This window comes from Vicugna pacos, chromosome 12 (assembly GCF_048564905.1).
Source record: "Vicugna pacos chromosome 12, VicPac4, whole genome shotgun sequence".
Classification (NCBI taxonomy): Eukaryota; Metazoa; Chordata; class Mammalia; order Artiodactyla; family Camelidae; genus Vicugna; species Vicugna pacos.
Genome location: NC_132998.1, coordinates 58,739,342 through 58,758,299, shown reverse-complemented (window position 1 = coordinate 58,758,299; position 18,958 = coordinate 58,739,342). Strand labels below are relative to the sequence as shown.

General features: G+C 56.3%; 1 protein-coding gene across 1 annotated transcript in view; it reads right to left on the bottom strand.

Moving 5' to 3' along the window:
- Positions 1-18,958, bottom strand: part of CACNA1I (calcium voltage-gated channel subunit alpha1 I) — a 126,668-nt gene that overhangs the window by 96,620 nt on the left and 11,090 nt on the right. The window contains exon 3 of the mRNA XM_072973559.1: positions 149-405. Coding sequence (XP_072829660.1) covers positions 149-405 — 257 coding nt within the window. The remainder of the gene's footprint in view (positions 1-148; positions 406-18,958) is intronic.

Genomic DNA, 18,958 nt, shown 5'->3' with positions numbered 1-18,958 from the left:
GCCGGAGGTCTCCCCGGACCCCCTGCCTGAGCTGGCTCACGGCCACCAGGCCTCGGGCCTCCTGGCCAGAGGAAGGTGTGGCAGACAAGGCCCCAGGGAACAGCGGCCCTGGGCAGGGCCCAGCCCCCGCAGGCCGCACAAAGGATATGGGTTACACACCATCTTGATGCACCAGTTCCGCGGGCTGGTGGTCTGTCGCAGGCAGAAGAAGGCAACAGGCGCCAGGTCCGGGTGCGGGACGTCCGGACCGGCTCCATCCAGGGGCTCCTCCGGGCCGGGAGGGGAAGGAGCGGGGCTGCGGGGCCCTGGCTGCTCCGTGACTCCTGGCTCAGCGGCCGGGGCTGCAGCAGGCGAGGATGGCGGCGGGGAGCTCTCGGCCATGTCGTCTGCGCTAAGCAGGGAGCCCTGCGGAAGAAAAAGAGGCAGCACTTGGCGGGGGCAGGCCTGGCATCCAGGCCCCGATCCGCCTCCCCGGTAAGGCAGCACGGCTCAGACAGCCCAGCTCCAGCCCCCCGGCCCCTCGCCCTCACTCTGGCCGAGATGACTAGGAAAGAGGCGATGCAACCGAGCCGGAACCCACTTCCAGGTTGGTGGTCTTGGGGCAAGTCTGGTAACCTTGCTGAGCCTCAGTTTGGAGAGATGAAAGGGGGGAGAATAAAACCTTCTTAGAATGTAGCTGTGATAGTAATTGTTGTTGTTACTTTTTGATTTTTAATGAGACTAGAGTTGACTGTTCACTGTGTGAAGGTAAAGAAAATTTGCAGGAAAAACCTGAAAGTTATTGTAACAGACATTACTGCCAGGATGACATGTGTTACAAAGGAGAGACTGAGGTACTCTGGGACCAGATACCAGGGGACCTGGGCAAGCCAGGAGGGAATCAGGGCAGGCTTCCCTGAGGAAGTGAGACCTAAGCCAAGGCCTACAGTTGAACCCAGGGAACCCCCCCCACCCGACTCACTGCTTCACAAAGCTGAGAACCCAGAGACCTAACACACAGCAATCTTTTTGCTTTACCATTGGAGAAACGGATGGCTCAGAGAAGGGACAGGACGGACACACAGCCAGGGAACAGCAGAGACAGAACTCCATCGGGGCTGGCTTCCTGGGTGTGTCGCCTGGGCAACCGCCCACGGCCCTGTACTTAGAAGGGCCCTGTGCTTGGTTTAGTGCTCTGCTGTCACCAACTTGAAATTCTTAGTACTTTTTGATCAAGAGGCCCACATTCTCACTTTGCACTGGGCCCTGCAAATCACGTAGCTGGTCCTGAGTTCAACTCAGAGATACTTCCACATCCTCGTCTCATCTAATGCTCACTACAACCCCAGAAACAACATTATTATGCCCATTTAGCAGATGGGGAAACTGAGAAGAGAGGAGGCTGCCAAGGCTACACACTGAACTAGGGCAAGTCTAGGGCCAGAAGCCCGCGCCAGCCATTCTGACTCGGGGATGACTGACTGTGGTCGCTCAACCCCCTCCACAGCCAGCCCTACTCCTCAGGGCCTGCCCCTCACCACCTCACCCAAGAGGCTACCAATCCCTGCACCCTCACCCACCGGGGTCTCCTGGGCCCTGGCACCCCAGTAGTGCCAGGCTGGGCAGTGGGAGTCAGAGATGAGGCCCAAATCCCTGGCACCCACCCGGCTGCTGCCCGTGACTTCTGAGCTATGGGCTGAGCCGCCTGGAGCTGATACGTTTGGACACTTCTCTGGCTCCTGGAGGCAACAGGCGGGAGCTGGCGCCTCCTGCCACTTCGCCCGGCTGGTCAGCGAGGCAGAGTTTTCTCTTGAGCTCAGGGCTTTGCGCTCGGTTCCAGAAAAACAGCCATGGGCCTTACATAAGCTCCCAGGCACCTCGAACCGCCACGTGTTAACCACTGGGCGGAAAAACATCCTCCCCGAGGTGGCTGCAGGTCTGCTCACCACCGTGCCAGCCTCAGAGTCTGCCACTCCCTGCCCTGGCCCCTCACTCCTGCCAAACTAGACCTCTTCAGGTCGCAGAATGCCAGCTGCCTCCTCCAGGCCTCTGCTTATACTGTCTCCTCTCCCTGGAACACGCTCCCCACAACTCCCATCCCCCGTTCTCCCAGGCCCTGACAATTCATTAATCTGGCCAACAATGTGGCTCATTTCCTGAGCACCTACTATGTGCAGGCACTGTGCACGATCTGGGGTTCTTCTGGTGATTAATAAGACTTGGCACCAGCCCTCATTCAGCCGACACTCCAGAAAAGGAGGGAGGCACATGGGTCAATTAATTTTTCTCTCTGGATTTCCACAGCTTTTAACATCACCAAGCATACTGTAGAATTTATGTATTTATATATTTATGATTTAGTGTCTGTCTCCTGACCTAAAAGAAGGCTGTAAGAGAGCAGGGACTGTGGTCTGTCTCATTCACTGCTATGTCCCCCAGCACCTGGAACAGTGCCTGGAACACACCAGGTGCTCAATAAATATTTGTTGAATAAATAAAAAGTGTTGGGAAGTAAATAAACAAGGGAGAAAGGTGGGAGTGGAGAGAACCGACCTTGCCCTCTCTAAAGAAAGACATTTAAGATAAAAACGATGAGAATCTCCAGGTACCAGGAACAGCATGTGCAAACACTCGGTACATGTAAGGAACAGAAATGAGGCCAGTGTGGCTGCACAGGGGGCAAAATTGGAGAGTTTGGCAGGGCCTGTCGTTAGCCCAAGGAAGGAGCTCGGGTTTTATTCCAGGTGCAACAGGAAGCCACAGAAGGGTTTTGATGCAGGGAGTGGTGTGTTCTGGTCTGTGTTTCTAAGCCATCCCTCTATAAGCTGAAGGGGGAGTGGGTGGAGGGACAGGCGTGGAGCACGGAGGGCCAGAGGGAGACCAGGAAGATGGGCTGGGCTGGCCTGGGATGCTGGTGGAGGTGAAAAAGAAAGGAGTGGATTTGGATATATTTTAGAGGCAAGAGCCTGGCCTTGCATCGGCCTGATGCCACCCCGCCCAACACGGCCAAAACTGCAACTGCATGGGTGGACAGTGCTGCCAAGGCCTCGGGGACCACACACAGCCACCTCCTCTCCTCGCGCTCAGCTCCGTCTGCTTTGTGTTGACTTTCCCTTCGCCTCACTTGGCCCTGTTTAATGCTGTCGCACTGTGCTGCTCTCCTTTGTTCTCACACCTTTCCCCCACTCTGTGGGGCTCTTAGAGACCATGACTGGCAAGGCCACCAGCTCACTCCCCAGTGCCCACCCAGACCACCTCCCTCTGACCTGCTCCCCATCCCCATCCCCAATTCCCTCTGCTCTGTGCCTGCAGCCCACTTCCTGTCCACCCATGGCTGAAAGCTCTTGGAGAGAAGGCAACTGGGCCCCCTGGGCTCCAACTTGTCTGCAGATGGAGCCTCAGAGAGACAAGAGGACTTGCTTTAGGTGGCAGCATTGGTGGATTCAAACTCAGGTTCATCTGGCGTCAGAGTCTGAGCTGCCCCCACAGCTGGAGCCTCCTCCCTCCAGGCGCTCCGAGGGTGGCCCCCCAGGCGGGGATGCCGTAACTGGACTGGCCTCCACGAACAGGTTCAGGAGCAGGACCCCACTGCGTCTAGAACATACCCCCCAGTCCTGACTCCACTGCCCCCTTGAAACCTCGGTTCTCTGTAAAGCTCAGCCCTCCTCCTACCTGTCTCTGCAAGCCCCTGTGAAGAGGCAATGTGATGTGGATGGAAGGGCTCCCTAGGACCCATGAAAGTGAATGTCCAAGCATGCATGGGGCCGGTTGCGCCATCCCCAGGGGCTGCCACCCCAGCCCTATTTGCTATCATCACCGACCACCACCATCACCAACAACCGACACCAACACCATCATGACCACCACCGCCATCACCATCACCACCATCAGCACAGCATTACAGAGGCTCTGACTGAGTCTGACCCTGTGCCAGTCAGTGTTTATGTTGACTGCCGCACAGTCCCATGATCTACAGTCCATGCTCTTTCCTACTTTGTGGAGGAGGAGACTGAGGACAGGGAAGTCCAGCAGTGCCCAAGGTCGCCCAACTAGGAGAGGGCAGAGTAAAGGTCCCAGTCCAGGTCAGCCACCCCTGAGCCCAAGCACTGAACCATCTCAGGCACCACCCTGGGACAGGGGAAGGTGCCCTGGAACAAGTCCTTCCCTCCCAGCCGAGTCAGCAGGCAGTGCAGATAGAGCCACTGGTCCAGCCAAGACCCCCCCAGTATGGGCAGAAATCCTCCAAGTCTTCCCAAGTCTATGGGGAAACCTGCCGCCTGGCGTCTCCCAGCTGGCACTCCACAGCCTTCACAGTGTGCTGTTGGGGAGCCTTGTGTCTGCAGAGCTCGGAGTCCTGGTGGAGAAAGACCTGAGGTCTGGCCTGGTCACTCCAGGCCGTGTGTGTGTGTGTGTGTGTGTGTGGGAACATGGGCAAGCAACTTGTTTATCCCTGTGTCAACAACCACACATCAGCTAATGTCATCGCTTGAAGAACAAACAACAAACTCATTCTGGGAATTCTAGAATCCAGGAATCTCAGAATCAGAATACTTTAGAATCGCCCAGCCTGTTAGAGGCCCAAGATATTAATGACAGGTCCCTTAGACTCTAGAGTGTGTGTTTCAGGGCACTGGCACTGTAAGCCGAGACCTGTGTCGGAGTCCGGCTCTGACACCAACCCGCCTTAGCAACACGACTCAGCCTGGCAGGGACCTTGGATACCCTGTCGATAAAATGAGGGTGACGGCTGCTCTGCAGCAAGGCTGCTGGGAAGATGAACTGGGGTAACACTCACAAGCCCCTGACCACACCATCAGACCCGGGAACAGCGCACAATAAGCCCGCGATGGTCTCCCATGCTTGTCAGTGCCATCAGCTACGGAATTCCAGAACCCTGAAACTTAGGTGGCCCAGAAACACAGTGTCTGATTTTAGACTCTATGGGCTCCAGATCTTTGCAAAGGGAAAAGAATGGGACCTCTGAAGTAGCCTAATTCATCACCACACGCATTCACCAGCACAAACATCACAGCTGCACACACGCACACTCACAAACACAATCACACACAGAGACACATACGCACAATCAGACATTCACATAATATCCAGTAGCAGAGAACTACATCTCACACACTGTCACACTCACAGATATACACAAACCCACACGCAGACACACAATGACACACAAAGACGCATACAACATTTACTCACACAGACATGCACTCACACACTTCACACACTCATTATCACACACACACAACACCCACTCACACACACACACACACATACACACATACACCCACCAATACAGAGCCTGCATCTGGTGGCCTGTAGAAAAATCTTGATGAGGCTGCCGGAAACCTGTCTCCCAGAATCTTCCAGCCGGCATCTCAGAGCCCCTGGAACTCTCTGTCGCTCCCTCTTCCGCATGACAGCCCTGCAGATGTGTGACAGTGGCCCGCCCACCCCCAAGCCTATCTGCCCCAGGCCTCTTGTCAACAGCTCCCTCATCTATTCCTTTGGTGAGGATTTCCAGATCATCTGTTCCTTGGGACCTCTCCCCAATCACACTCGAGTTTTTCTACTTCCCTCTGCAAGGGCTGGATGAGGTTTGCACCAAGTCACTCAGAGTAGAGCAGACAGGTCCCTGCCTGATTCTGCAGGGGCAGAGAGAGAACTCTGTTGATGCAGCCTAGGAGCCCCAGAGCCTAGCTGGCAACCCAGTCACTGTAGCAACTATGGGGCATGTGGTCCACTGGTCTCCTCAGATCATCTTCGGAGGAGTTGCAGTCAAGTCAAGGTTCCTCTAGCCTAAAGAGGAATGGCTAAAATCTGGCCTCTAAGTGAAGGACTTGACACAAAACTTGCTCTGGTTTGACCAGTCAAGCCTGCCCACCTATTGCAGTCACCTTGGTTCTGTCACCAAAATCAACAGCTAGCCCTCCCAGCTTTGCAGTGTGCAACGTACTGGATCAGCAACCCCTCTGATGACGGTGAACAAGAATCATAGCCAACATTATTTGTTGAGCACTTACTACGTGCTGGGCACCTCATCCCACCCAATGAAGTAAGCACTTTTGCTCTCTCCAACGTAAAGGTGAAGAAACTGAGGCACAGAGAGGTTAAGGGATTTTCCCCAGGCCAAGAGCTACTCAGTCAAAGAGCCGGGATTTGGATCTGGGAGGTCCAAATCCAGGTCACCAGTTAAAGGGCTGCCCAGGCTGGGCTGTCGTCAGAGGGTTGCAGCCCACTCTCCACCCCCAGTACCTGTCCTGTCATCACGAGGCATTGCCATTTGCTTGTCAGCTCTCGGCCTTATGACAAGTACCAGCAAGTGAGGTTGTGTATTTGAGCGCTTCCCAGCAGGTGACTCTGCTGATCATCTTTCACTCACTCTGCAGTAATTAGGGCCTTGGGTCCTCAGCTAACAAATCAGGATGAATGTGGCCCCTGATGGAAGGGAGACACTCTGGCAGAAAGAGCACTGGCTCCGGAGTCTCGGGGCCCGGATTCAAGTCCCAACTCCTCCCTCTCTGCATCGCATCCTCTCCCCAAGCCTCATTTCCTCTTGTATCAAATGCAGAACACGCTGCTTTCTCTGCTTCACAAAAGGGAAGGCAAATGGGGAAAACGATTGGGAAAGAACCTTAATGGAAGAAAAACAGCCTCACTGCACCAGGCCCCATGTCAGGCACTGTGCAGACATTTCTAAGTCTCACAAAAATCCTGTAAGGTGGAAGTTATTATCCCAGTTTTACGAGAAGCTGCTGCTCCCGTGATGCTAAGTGCCTTGCCCCTCAGGGCCATGCCTGTCATCCTGGGTGGCTCATGTTCTCCCGGCCGGGACGAAAGCTGGGTGACCCCCGGGAAGAGGGCTGAGTCCTGGACCAACAGCAAGTGGAACGCAGTCCTGGCAGCTCCTCAGGGCCGGTGGTCAGAGGTAAGAAAAGGGAAAACCCTGATGCCCTTCTCAAAAAGCATCGTCAGGATGCAGGAAAGGGGGAGCTGGCAGCGGGAGGGCCTCCCAGACAAAGGGAGAAGGTCTGCAAGGCAGGGCCAGGTCAGTGCTGACCTCAGCCCCGAAAGACGGTGATCTCCACCCTGGAGAAACCATTTCCCTCTCATCCTCTCCTGCTCAAGGAGCCCCAGGAGCCCAGCACTTGCTCCAAGGGCATCCAAACACCTAGTGCTTTCAGAGCCTTCCATGATCTGTACCCCCTCCCCCCTGTCAACATAGCCCTGGTTCTCCTTTCTGAGAGCACACAAGGAAATCAGGCCTTATGGCTGTGTGCCCACCTGGCACCTGGCATGGGGGATGCCCCAGGCCCCTCCCAGGGGCACAGAAGCTCCAAGAAGGCAGGCTTTGTCTGTTCCCTTCTCTTCATGGCTATGTTCCCTAGTGACCAGAACGGGGCTTGGCACATAATAGGTGCTTAATAAATATAGGAGAGAAAGAGAGAGAAGGAAATCAGATCTGTTTTCTTCCCTCCTTAGATGGCAGCCATGAGGGGGAGAGATTCGGCCCACACCTTCCTGGATATCAGGATCCACAGACCCACGAACCTACAGACCCAAGGATCCTGCATCCACAAACTCACAGGCTCACAGACACCTACAGATCCGCAGATCCACGCACCCATGGACCTACAGACTCAAAGACCCACACTCACACGTTCGCAGAGACCCGCAGACCACGGATGACGGAGCATGGACTCACAGACCATGCTCCTGGCTCCCTGGGCTATCTGAGAGCCCCCAGCCCAGCGGGAGGACTCCTAGAAGCACAGGGGTTGAGGACACAAGGCAAGAGCACATCTTGGTAACGTGCGGGAAGAAAACATTCTGCAGAAAAGAACAAGAGGGAAGGAAGGGGTCAGAAAGGAGCAAGAGGGAAGGAGGACAAGAAAGGAAGCTGGGAGCCAGGAGAGAAGAGGAGGTGGAGGAGAGGGGAGGAGGGTGTTGCTCCCTCTGCAGCCCACGGGGTCTCCCTGCAGCCCCCACCCAGCCCACCAGCCTCTCTTTCCAGCCGTAGTTTCCGAGCACCCTGAACCGGAGCTGGGCACCCAGAGAACAGAGCAGCTGAGGGGGAGACAGCCGCAAATCAAGGAGCCCCACAAGAACCTGTTTTGTTACCTTGGAAAGCGTTCAGAAGCTGCTGGGGGTGGGAGCCTCTCGAGGGTGGGGGAGGGACAGAGCGATGCCCACAAACAGACTTTCCTGGGTGGGGGTGCTGAGGCCCTGGGGAGCCCCACTAGGGGCACAGGGTGAGGGTGGTAGAGAGAGCGGTGGAGGGGGACAACAGGAGGAGAGTCGGAGGCGACCCCCTGGCGGGTTCAGGATGTGGCTCTGGGTCCAGGACCACAGGGAGGCTGCAGTCAAGCCAGTCTCTGCAACTGCTTCCAGCTTGGCTGCGAGCTCACGAGGAGCAAGCTGTCTGTCCGGAGCCAACGACAGAGAGTGGGAGAGGAGGGCTTCTCTGCTCCCACCTCCCCACCCAAGGTCAAGGGGAGTCAGGGCACAGGGACTTGGAAACTGCTGCTTGGTGCCCCCTGGTGGGCCTAGGAGATGCCCTCTCAGAAGCGCCTGGAATGGGGTGGGGGGAAGGGGGTGGAGAACCTTGGTCAAAGAAACTGGGAGGGACCTTCAGGCAGGCTGGTAGCCCCTCCCCCAAGCTATCCCTCAGGTGCTCCAGAGACAGGCCTGGGCAGCTCTGAGCAGCCAGGAAGGGAGTGCAGCAGTCATGGCGTGGTGACCCGGCCCGGGGTGCGTGTTGGGAGGGAGGGTGTTTAGTGTCAGCCAGCTCAGCAACACCCCCATATGTTCTCCTCTTTCCCTCTTCCTCTCCAAGACTGCAGCCCCAGAATCAGTCCTGCTCAGTGCCACCTGCCCTGTCACCCACTGGATCCCCTGCCTCTGGTCTCAGCATGGACGGTAGAGGTGGGAAGGAGACAGGGAGGTCTCCAGACTTCCTGCCCAGTCCCCATCCCAGGCCCAGGTACTGGAGCCTGAACAGAAAGTTTGTTCTAAAGGGTGGACAAGTTTCCAAAGCCAGTCCTTTGGGCTGAGGGGTGACATGGATCCAAGAGGGGCATGGGCCAGGCCTGAGGGTTGAGACCGTGGGGAAGCAGGGCGGAACTCCTCAGCCAGCCCCTTTCCCACGGGGCCTAGACCACGGACCCACGGCTCCATCGGCACAGCATCCTAGCCCCAGACAGTGCCGCTATCTGCTGGGTAAATCCCCCAGGCAGTGAGAGACAGCAGGACAGACCGGCTCCCTGCGCAGGGCAACCTGAGCACCCCAGCCCTCAGGACACTCCTCACGTGGCCTGTCAGACCCCATCACACTGCACAGCACAGACGCAAGCAAGCTTCCTCTCTCTTTCTCACACACACACACACACACACACACACACACTAATAGGGACACACACGCACACACCTGGCCCCAAAACACAGACTCCCACGGCTGGAATACAGCTCAGGGTTCTCCCCAGATGCCAATCTCATCCAACGCTCAGGAGCCCCCAGGACCCTGAAGGGAAAGAAAGACAGAAGCAGAGCAGCTGACTGCCGCCTCAGCCTGGGCCCATCCAAGCGCCCCCTCCCCCAGGCACCATGACCTCCCCCGAGAGGCCTTCTCACCCCCTGCCAAGGCCTCTTGCCCCCTACATCCCACCACACACCACCCAGCGTACAATTAAAACCCAGTCACCATAAATACTCATTATATAACCAGCCCCAACGTGCTGAGGATTCCTTTTACCCCCGAGAGTCCCAGCTCCGACCCCGCCTGGCTTCACACAGGGAGGCCTTGGGGACCCCCTGGGTGCTGACCAGGGAGGGGGCCGGCTCCCACCACGGCCTCGAGGAAAGTTAAACGCTGCCTGGGATTCCCCCATTCAGTCTCCCTGCTGCCGCTGTCCCTCCGCCAACACCCCCAGCTCAGCCCCCTGGACACTGACACCAGCTCTGGTCCCGCTGGCCGCACAGCCGCAGCAGCGGAGGGGCAGCGGGACAGACAGACAGCCTGGGCCCCCCGCCGGCAGCCTGACTTGTTGAATAAATTTCTGCAGCGCTGGCTCAGCCGGCTTCAGCATTGGCACCGAGAGAACTTTCGTGGCCTTGGAGAAGGGACCGGTCAAAGTTTCCCGTCCTTCCTCCCAAGGCACCTAGCCCGAAGGCATGGGATGGGGGGCCGACCTGATGGGCACGAGCGGGTGGGGGGACCTGTCCCCAGAAATAAATAAATAAACGCCTCAATAAAGAAAGAATCCGACTCGCCAAGAAATTGGCATCGAAGCGGAGCCCTCCCTTCCTTCCCCTTCCCCCCACCCCACCCCCACCTACCTTGGCATGGACTTGGCCGGGCAGCGGGGGTCGTTCAGGTTAGAGCCGCCGGGCCGACGCGTCCCTCCGAAGCCGGGAACTGAGGGGGACCCGCAGCCCCGCCAGCCGCCCCCCGCCAATTCAGGATCAGCTGAGCCCCTGGGGCGCGAGGGGCGGCGGGCGGTGGGCGGCGGGCCCCGGGGCCCGGGCCATGGCGGGAGGAGGCGGCGGGCTGGCGGGAGTGTCGGCGCGGCTCCGGCGGGCGGCGAGAAGCCGGCGGCGCGGACGAGCCGCGGACGGAGCCGGAGTTGGCGCGCGCGGCGGGCGGCGGGCAGGCGGGCGGGAGCGCGGCGCTCCGGGGCCGGGGCCGGGGCCGGGGGCGGGGGCACTGCGGGGACCGAGCGGCGGGCAAGTGCCCGGAGAGGAGCCCCGCGGGCGGCGGCCCGGGGCGGGGGCGCGGGGTCGGGGCCGCGTCCCTCGCGCGGTTCGGCTGGGCTCGCGCCTCCGGCCCCGGGCTCGAGGCGCGGGGTCTGCGCGCGGCGGGGGCTGCGGAGGAGCCTGAGCGCCCGGCGGTGCGGGGACGTGCGGCGGCGGCGAGACCGAGCCGCGCCGCGTGCGAGGCAAAGCCGTCCTTATACTGACACCAAATGTCTTCGGGGAAAGCTGCAGGCGCGGGACGCTGTAGGGGGGAGGCGTGGAGGCGACAGACAGACTGACGGCGGCGGCCGGTGAGCCCCCACCTCTCCCCAGAGGGCAGGAAGCCCCCAGCCTTGTGGCCACCTCCTTTAAATCCCGGGTCGTGCCTGGGGGAGGGTCCTACCCCCTCAACATGGGGGCTGCGTCATGCATAAAAAGGGAGGGACCCCATTACTGACCACCCCCAAGTCCCAGGTGCCTGGTTGGCCAAATTACACTCCGGATTCTCCCTGAGATGCTGTGAGAAGGCGGGAGGGAGGCCTTCACTGCCCCAGTGAGGGGCTGCCCATCTAAGACCATCAGCTCTTACACGGTGGATCCCGGCTGGAACTCAGCTCCAAAGGTCACTCCACAGCCCAGACAACCTCCCATTTCTCATCCATACTCTGCTTCTTCCCAGCCTAAAGGCTTGACAGAAAAGCTTCCTCCTCCAGGAAGGCTTCCAAGAGAGCCTCCAGGTGGAACAGATGCCTCTTTTTCCAACTGCAAATGCCCCAGCCTCTCCACTTCCCCTGGGCCACAGGAGCCTGCGAGGTCAGAAACCTCAGCTCAGCTCTCCACCCCCACCTCATCTCCTTGAAGAATGTGAGGGGCACCCTGCTGGGCTAGGGCTGTGAAGGAGATCGATACTGAGGCCTGCCCTGGGACTACTTGGTCTGGCAGATGGGCAGAGCTTTGGAGGAAGATACCCTCAGATCTGATCCCAGCTCAGCCACTTCCTGACTGAGAGCCTTGGGCAAGCCCCATGAAGTCTCTGAGCCTCAGGTTCCACATCTGTGAAATGGAGATAAAAGTTCACACTTTGCAGAATGAGAACAGTTTAAAAAGGGCTTAGCACCATGCCCAGCACATAGTAGGTGTTCAACAAATATTCATCTTTTAATCTGTCCAGGGAGACAAGGCAAATCTTTGTCACCAGACCACAGTACAAGGTCACATGAGCACACGCCAGGCTATGCAAGGTCTCAGAAGCATGGATGGAACAGGCCAGAAGGTGTCCACGGGTGGGACGGATTTATTTCAGAGCAGAGTGGGCTTCAGATCAGGAGTCTCAGGGAAGGCCCCATCAAAGGCCAGAGGCTTACACTGGGCCTCGAAGGCTTGTAGGACTGAAATAAGAGAGGAGGTAGGTAGAGAAATGGCATCTAGGAGGGAGAAAAGACACATGCAAAGGCAAGGAGGTAGGAATAAGGTGGCACAAGTAGGCTCCCAGTGCCCTGACCGGCCGAGTGCCCAGCTGGACAGCCCCAGGCCTGGGACAGTGAAAGGCAACAGGCAGCAAGGCAGGGAGAAGATGCCAAGTACTGCTCGCTTTCTCTCCATTCTCCTCTGGCAACATTTTCATTAAGTTCAAAGGCTGATTGGGACCCTGAGAAGCCACCAGATGGTGAGTTCTCAGGACTGGGTCTTTTCAGTTATAGCCTCCCACGCAACTGCCCAGCCCCATCTTGCATACCTGGGGTGACGAAGATCCCACCACCTCCTGGGGCAGCTCCTTTGCTCTCTGGGCATCTCTGATCATCTAAAGTTCTTTTTCAGATTTAAGGAGAAATTTGCCCCCCTCCATGACCCTAGTCCCTTCCCTGTCCCGGCAGGACTAACACCCTCTCCCCAGCCTCCTTGAAGTATCCACACCGGCAGGAAGTCCTGCTTTATGTCCAACCTGCTTTATGCTTCAACAAAAGCCTGTTGTCCACTCCTTCCCTCTTCTGCCCACCCCACCGCTAAGCAGAGGGATGGGCTCTGCGGACATGGAGAGATCATGGAAGAAGTGTTGATGAGGAGTGACCGTCAAACCTGCTGGGGGATGGGATTGCAACTCCAGGTCTCCACAAGAAGCAAGGCTGCGGCAGTCCATCCTGGAGGCCCTCACTGGCTGCAGGAGCTTCATTTATTCATTATTGCTATTTATATTGTGCCTGGTATTTGCAGAAGGCTGCAGCCGCCGCACACACTCATTAGGCCCCGCCAGGCCCTGGGAGCAGGGGCCTGCCAAGCTCCTGCCAGGATGAAGGTGAGATGGGCCCCGGCCTGGAATCCCCTAGTGCACCCACCTGACAGCTGGGCCAGGCTCCCTATCCCCGCCCCCAGAGACAAAGCCCAACCCATGTTGGGCCCCCACTCCTGACTCCAGCAGCTGCTGGGCAGAGAAGCCCAGACTCACCTCCATCCCCTAGGAGAACTTTCTAGCAATTCTAGTGGCTGGAAGGGTAGAGAGCATCTGTCAATGGGGACAGGCAAGCTGGGACTAAAGGAAGCTGGGGCAGGATTCCTGCCCTAGGACATGAGATGAGGTCCTTTCCAGATCCTAAGAGCACAGAAATAAAGATTCCAATATCCCCAAAATTCACGCTAATTTATTTCTTAAACACTTACAGAGTGTTTATCTGTGCCAGGCCCTGGTCTAAGCCCTTGACAAATATTAACGCATTTGATCCTTTCCACAGGCTTGTAAATTGTCACTACTATTTTACAGATGAGCAAGCATTGGCAGAGAGAAGTCAGGTTACTTGCTCAAGGTCACACAGCTAATATGTATTAGAGCTAGTATTTGAATTCCCGGGTACGGGCTCCAGACTCTGTACTCTTAAGTACGATTCTGGATTCTAAGATTCAAAAACTCGAATCAAGGTTTCTAGGATTCCAAACTGGCAGAGTGACCCCATCTACTAGCGCAGGGAGGGGATGGCCTGAGATACCCTCACACTGGCCGCCCTGTGCCCCTTAAGAGCACAGTCCCCTGGGGCATAGAGGGGGACTGCTCTTAGCCCAAGAGTTACCCTGGATGCCTAAGAACCAGGCCCTGGGAGCAGCCCACCAGGATAGGAGCTAGGAATAGGAGAAAATCAATGGCAGAAAATGAACTTCAACAATCCAAGAGCTTTTATTAGGCATCTACTGGGTACCAGGCCTGTGCCAGGGCTTAAGGACATGATAAAGGATGGAAAGGTCCAGAAATTCTGACTGTGGGTGAAACAGGGAGAGGATTTGGAGTCAGGTGCCGAGGAAAGATAGGCCAAATACTGGGCCTCCCAAATGTCGTGGGGCCGGCACGTGATGTATCCAGAGAGGCCAAGGTGGACCCAGAGCCCTCTGGAGGGTTGTGGCTGGACTGGGAAAGGGAGAACTGGAAATTTCGAAGGGAAGAGAGTAGAGAGTGAAGGGAGAGGAGAGAAGATGAGGAGGTGGGGTCACAGGGAGAGGGAGCCCCCAGAAGGGAGGCTCCAGTCGTCTCTCCCCACAAGCCCCCAGGAAAGTTGCTAGATGCCTTGTGAGAGTGGGGCTTTCCATGTGGGGATGTGAAGAAAGGGATGAATCACCCTCGGAGCTGATGTGCACGAGGCCAGCCCTGGGCAGGCCAGCCAGTCCATCCCCCAACAGGACTAAGCTGGCGGAAGCAAAGGTCAGAGCCAGAGGGGCCCAGGAGGGCACTGGCAGCCCTCCAGAGTCGCTGCAGCCACAGGAATCCTGCCCTGACTGGGTGGGTGGGGGTCCAGAGTCTCACCCAGCTAAGGAGCAGGGCTCCCTCCCCCGGAAATGTGCCCATCTCCTCTATTCGCCCACTTAACCCTGGCAGCAGGTGAGCAGGATCATGAAGCTCATTTTACAGATGGGAGAACCAGAATCCAGAGAAATTAAGTAAATTGCCCAGGGTCACACAGCTAATGAGCGGCAGAATCAGGATTCTATGCCAGAGTGAGTGTGTGAGAGTGTGTGTATGTGTGAGAGAGAGAGACAGAGAGTAGAGACCCATCTCCCACCTGCCCAGGAACTGGCTGGAGAAGGGCAGAGGGAGAGGGGACAGATCTCAGGACCCCCAGTTTCCTGCCAGGTGGGGGGCCCCTGACTTACAGCCAAAAGAAGCCTTTAATGCCCTAGAACCTTCCAGGCTGGGGCTTGAGGAATCCAGACTGGGGGCAAATGGACAGGGCTGGTTAATTCCCCAGCAGTCTGCGACTGGCGGCACACACGCTCTCAGTCTCACTGCCTTTTGCTCTCTGCCCTTCCTGCTGCTTGCAGAAAGAATAATAGGGCAGGCAACTCTTCCCTTTATCCTTGGCTGGACAAAGGCTGGCACCCCTGCAGTCAGGCCTCCAGGAAGCCACCTTCAATGTCGCCCTCAAGGAGGGATGACTGGGGGCTGTGCGGGTGGGAGCGGGGTCCTGGGCTGGAGAAGCTTGCCCGGGCTGGCTTCTGCCCGGCAACCTTGGGACCCACAGTGGCTCAGGATGGATATTCAAGGGAGCAGCTCCTCGGCCTCCCAGGGTAGCCAAATTCCTCCTTTCTTTTAAGGTTCTCATCTTTTTAAAAACTGGAACCGGCATCACCCCCACCCCATCCCGGGAAGACTCATGGAGCCCAGCTCCTGAGGCCTGGGGCTAGCTCTATGCCTGTGCCAACTCTAGATTTTGGAGACTCGTCCCCAGTCCTGCCCTCTGTTTGGCCTTGGTCTTGGGGGGGTAGGAGGAAGGGTATGAAAAGCCACAATCAAATGTCTCCACTTAGAGAGTGCCTCCCCATCCTCAAGCCCAGCTCAGTTTTCTCTGCCCATCACACCAGACCGACTCAGAGGCCCCTCACTCCTCACCCCAACCCTGTCTTGATGGCCTTGCACTCTGTTCTGCCCTTGCCAGACTGGACCCCTGCAAAGAAGGGCAGAGCTGGGCATAGAGCAGGTGGCAGAGGCTTGCTGAATGAGTGAATGGCTGAATGAATGATTATCACACAGGAGGTGCGACGGAGCAGCTTTGTCTCTTCAGCAGCTCCTCTCTGAGCCCCAGCTAGGTGCTAGGCACAGTTCTAGGCCCTGGGGTACAGCAGTGAACAAGACGAAGTCCTTACCCTCACAGAGCTTATACTGTAGTGGGCAAGTCAGAAAATACACAAAATGAATATATGAAATACATAGTACATCAGATATGATCAGCCTCTAGAGAAAAATAAAGCAGGGGAGACAGATGGACACTGAGGATGGTGGGGTCATTTTAAGTGAGGTAGTAAGGGACATGATGTGACTCAGACCCTAAAAGATCACCCTGGCTATTGTGTAGTGTCTAGACCGGGAGGGAGCATTGCTCATCCGTCTCCACACGCTCTAGGGCCAGAGGACTGACACTTTCTCAGCAGGTCCTTAGTCCCTGATGCAAATGTCCCCTGACATCTGGGCCCCCTACCCAGCTGAGGGCCCAGACACTTCTCCCTCTGGGTGAAGTGGAGCAGAGCCTGGGGCTCAAGCTGCCCCACTTTATCTCAGTCCCTCCCATCTATCTCTCATCTTCCACTCTCCCACACCATCCCCAGGGCACACATAGTCCCTTTCGTAAAATCTTTCCAGGAATCCCTCCATTGAGGGCAGAGACACGGACCATGATGCAGGTGTGAGAGGGGCCACAGAGGGATGGGGGATGCAGAGGCACATCTTCAGCAGAGACCCAGGAGGCTTCCTGCAGAGAGCAGCTTTCAGGATACACCTTAAAGGTGAGAATGGTCACCCACAAATTAAGATAGGGGGACACTTCCAGTGGTGGGGGATCCAGCCTCCAATTCTGGTTGAACATCAAATTATAAATACATAGTTATGGAAGCAGAATGAGCCAGCCCACTGAGGCAGAAAAGCATACACCTAAAGGAAAGGTCTCCTGTTCCGGTGACCAGCGTATCCTCACCACCTCTACACCCATGAATTCCCTTGCTGCTCACCTCTAGCCTTGCAAGGTGGGCAGTGTCATCATGTTCCTCTGGCAGATGCAGAAGCAAGGACCAGAGAGGCTAACAGACTGGCCCAAGGTCACACAGCAGAAAGGAACAGAGCCCAAAAGCCAAGCCTGTGTCCATTCTCTAGATAGTCTGGAGCCTATGGCCACCCTGCTCCCAGTCTTTAGGGGCCTGGCAGTTCCCCTACACTCCAAACCTCTGGGAAAAACTAGGGAAGGGTTCTCCACTGCTTTCACTTCCCGGGCATAGAGCTGCACCCCCCAAAGAAGAAAAAACACACAGACACTGACACACAATCACCACACTCCTGTGTGTACACACTCAGACCCACAAACACCACAGACAGCCTCACACGTACACCCAAACAGAATTTTTATTAAATACACCTCACAGCAAGACACAAACTCACACAGATTCACACTCACTCTCAAGTATGCACAGCCACTTGAGTGTTATTAGGTTCACAGAAACACAAACACAAAAGCAAAAATACCCTCTCTCATATGCACTCAAAAGGGAGAAAGACATAGTCAAGTCAAAGACAAGTCAAGAGGGAAAGGAACAAGAAAGAGGAGAAGGAAGATGGGAAAATCTAGGGGGAGAGAGAGAGGGAAGGGGCAGATCAGGGAGAGAGAGGGTTTAGAGCATCCAAGAGGAGAGAGATTTAGGGAGAAAGATAGGAGAGGAGAAGAGAAAGATGGGGAGAAAAGATAAGGAGACAAGAAGGCAGTAAGGGGACAGAGAATGAAGAAGGAAAGAGAGAGAGAGGGAGCCTGTGATTGGAGCCTAACTTTAGCTGCAGCAGCGCAGATGACTCACGCTCGGGGGGAGCGTTGGGTTGGCTCCAGGTTTCTGTTTATATACCTCGATGAGCTAAATATACAGGCTAAGGGGTTCTTCTGTTCTGGTCCAGCAGCTCCTCTGCGTTCTTCCTCCGCCCTCACCTCCCCTCCCCAGCACACACACACACATATACACACGCTCAGAGCCCCTGCCTCACACTCCTGCAGCCACCAGCACACATCCTGCCCTTGCTATGGCTCTCCTTACCTGGATACTGGCTGTCAGGAGCTGACCATGGGGCTTGGCTCCAAGCTCAGAAATAACATAGTCCAAACCACCCCTTTCTGATGCCAGGAGGTCAGGTGAGAGGGGGTGACACTTGCCCAAGGTCACACAGCATGCATACAGATGAGCCACACCAGAGCCTCCTGTGACTGCCAGGCCAGAAACTCCTGCATGAGAAAGGAGTGAGGGCCTGAGTGGTGGGACTGAGTGCCCAGGAGCAGGCAGGCTGGGGAATGGAGAAGGGAAAGTGGAAGGTGGAGGGATAAAGAGCATGAACCAAGACCTGCCGAGCAAGGAAGAAATGAAACGGGCAGGTGAGGGTAGGGGGCAGTGGCTGAGGGTCTTGGGAACAAAAGGAGAAAGTTCCATTGGCAAAATCACCTCTGGACTCATGGGGAGCTCCTCTGACGTCATCAGCCCCTAACCCAGATCCCTGCACCCAGACCTCCTGAGCTGGCATTCAAGGCAACCCAAGCAGCTGTCATGAGCCTGCAGAATCACCTCCTATAGTTCCTGGCTTGTGTCTCTGTCCGTGGTGCTGAACCTCTCCATCGCCTCTCCCCAACCTGGACAGTGTCCATTCCCACCCAAACATCTCCCAGCAGTTCACTAAGGTTGAGGGAAGAGGTCGTGGCGGGAATGAAGAGAGAGAAGGAGACAGAGGACAGAGATTGTGAGAGAGGTGGCCCCAGCCAAAGATTTCCAGGGAGAGAGAGAGCAATTTCTCCCTTGACATCATTTTCAAATATCCACAGTGACCAAGAACACCACAGTGAAGATGGCTGACAAGTTGAGGAACCAAAGCAGAGTGAGATGTCTGCAAATCTGGGCAAGCGTTGACATGCATAAACGAATCCAGGCCGGAGAGCGGAAACTGGGCAGGCTGGGAGTAATGTCCTCAGCAGACTTGAACAAAAATGCTTCTAGTTTTCCTGTGTTTTTATTACCCATCTTGATGAAAAGGTTGTGAGTTTTCACACTGTCACAGAACAAACAGAGTCGCGACTTCCGTTTCCCAGGGTACGTGGCTGTTTCATGTACTCTTGACAGTTCTATCATATATCTGACAGTTTCAAAAATTTTTGTTTTCCTCTGGGAATGCAGAAGAGTGCTAACCTCCCCCCCTTTCCCCATCACACACCAGGCCCAGGAGCCTCGTTCCTTGGCACACACC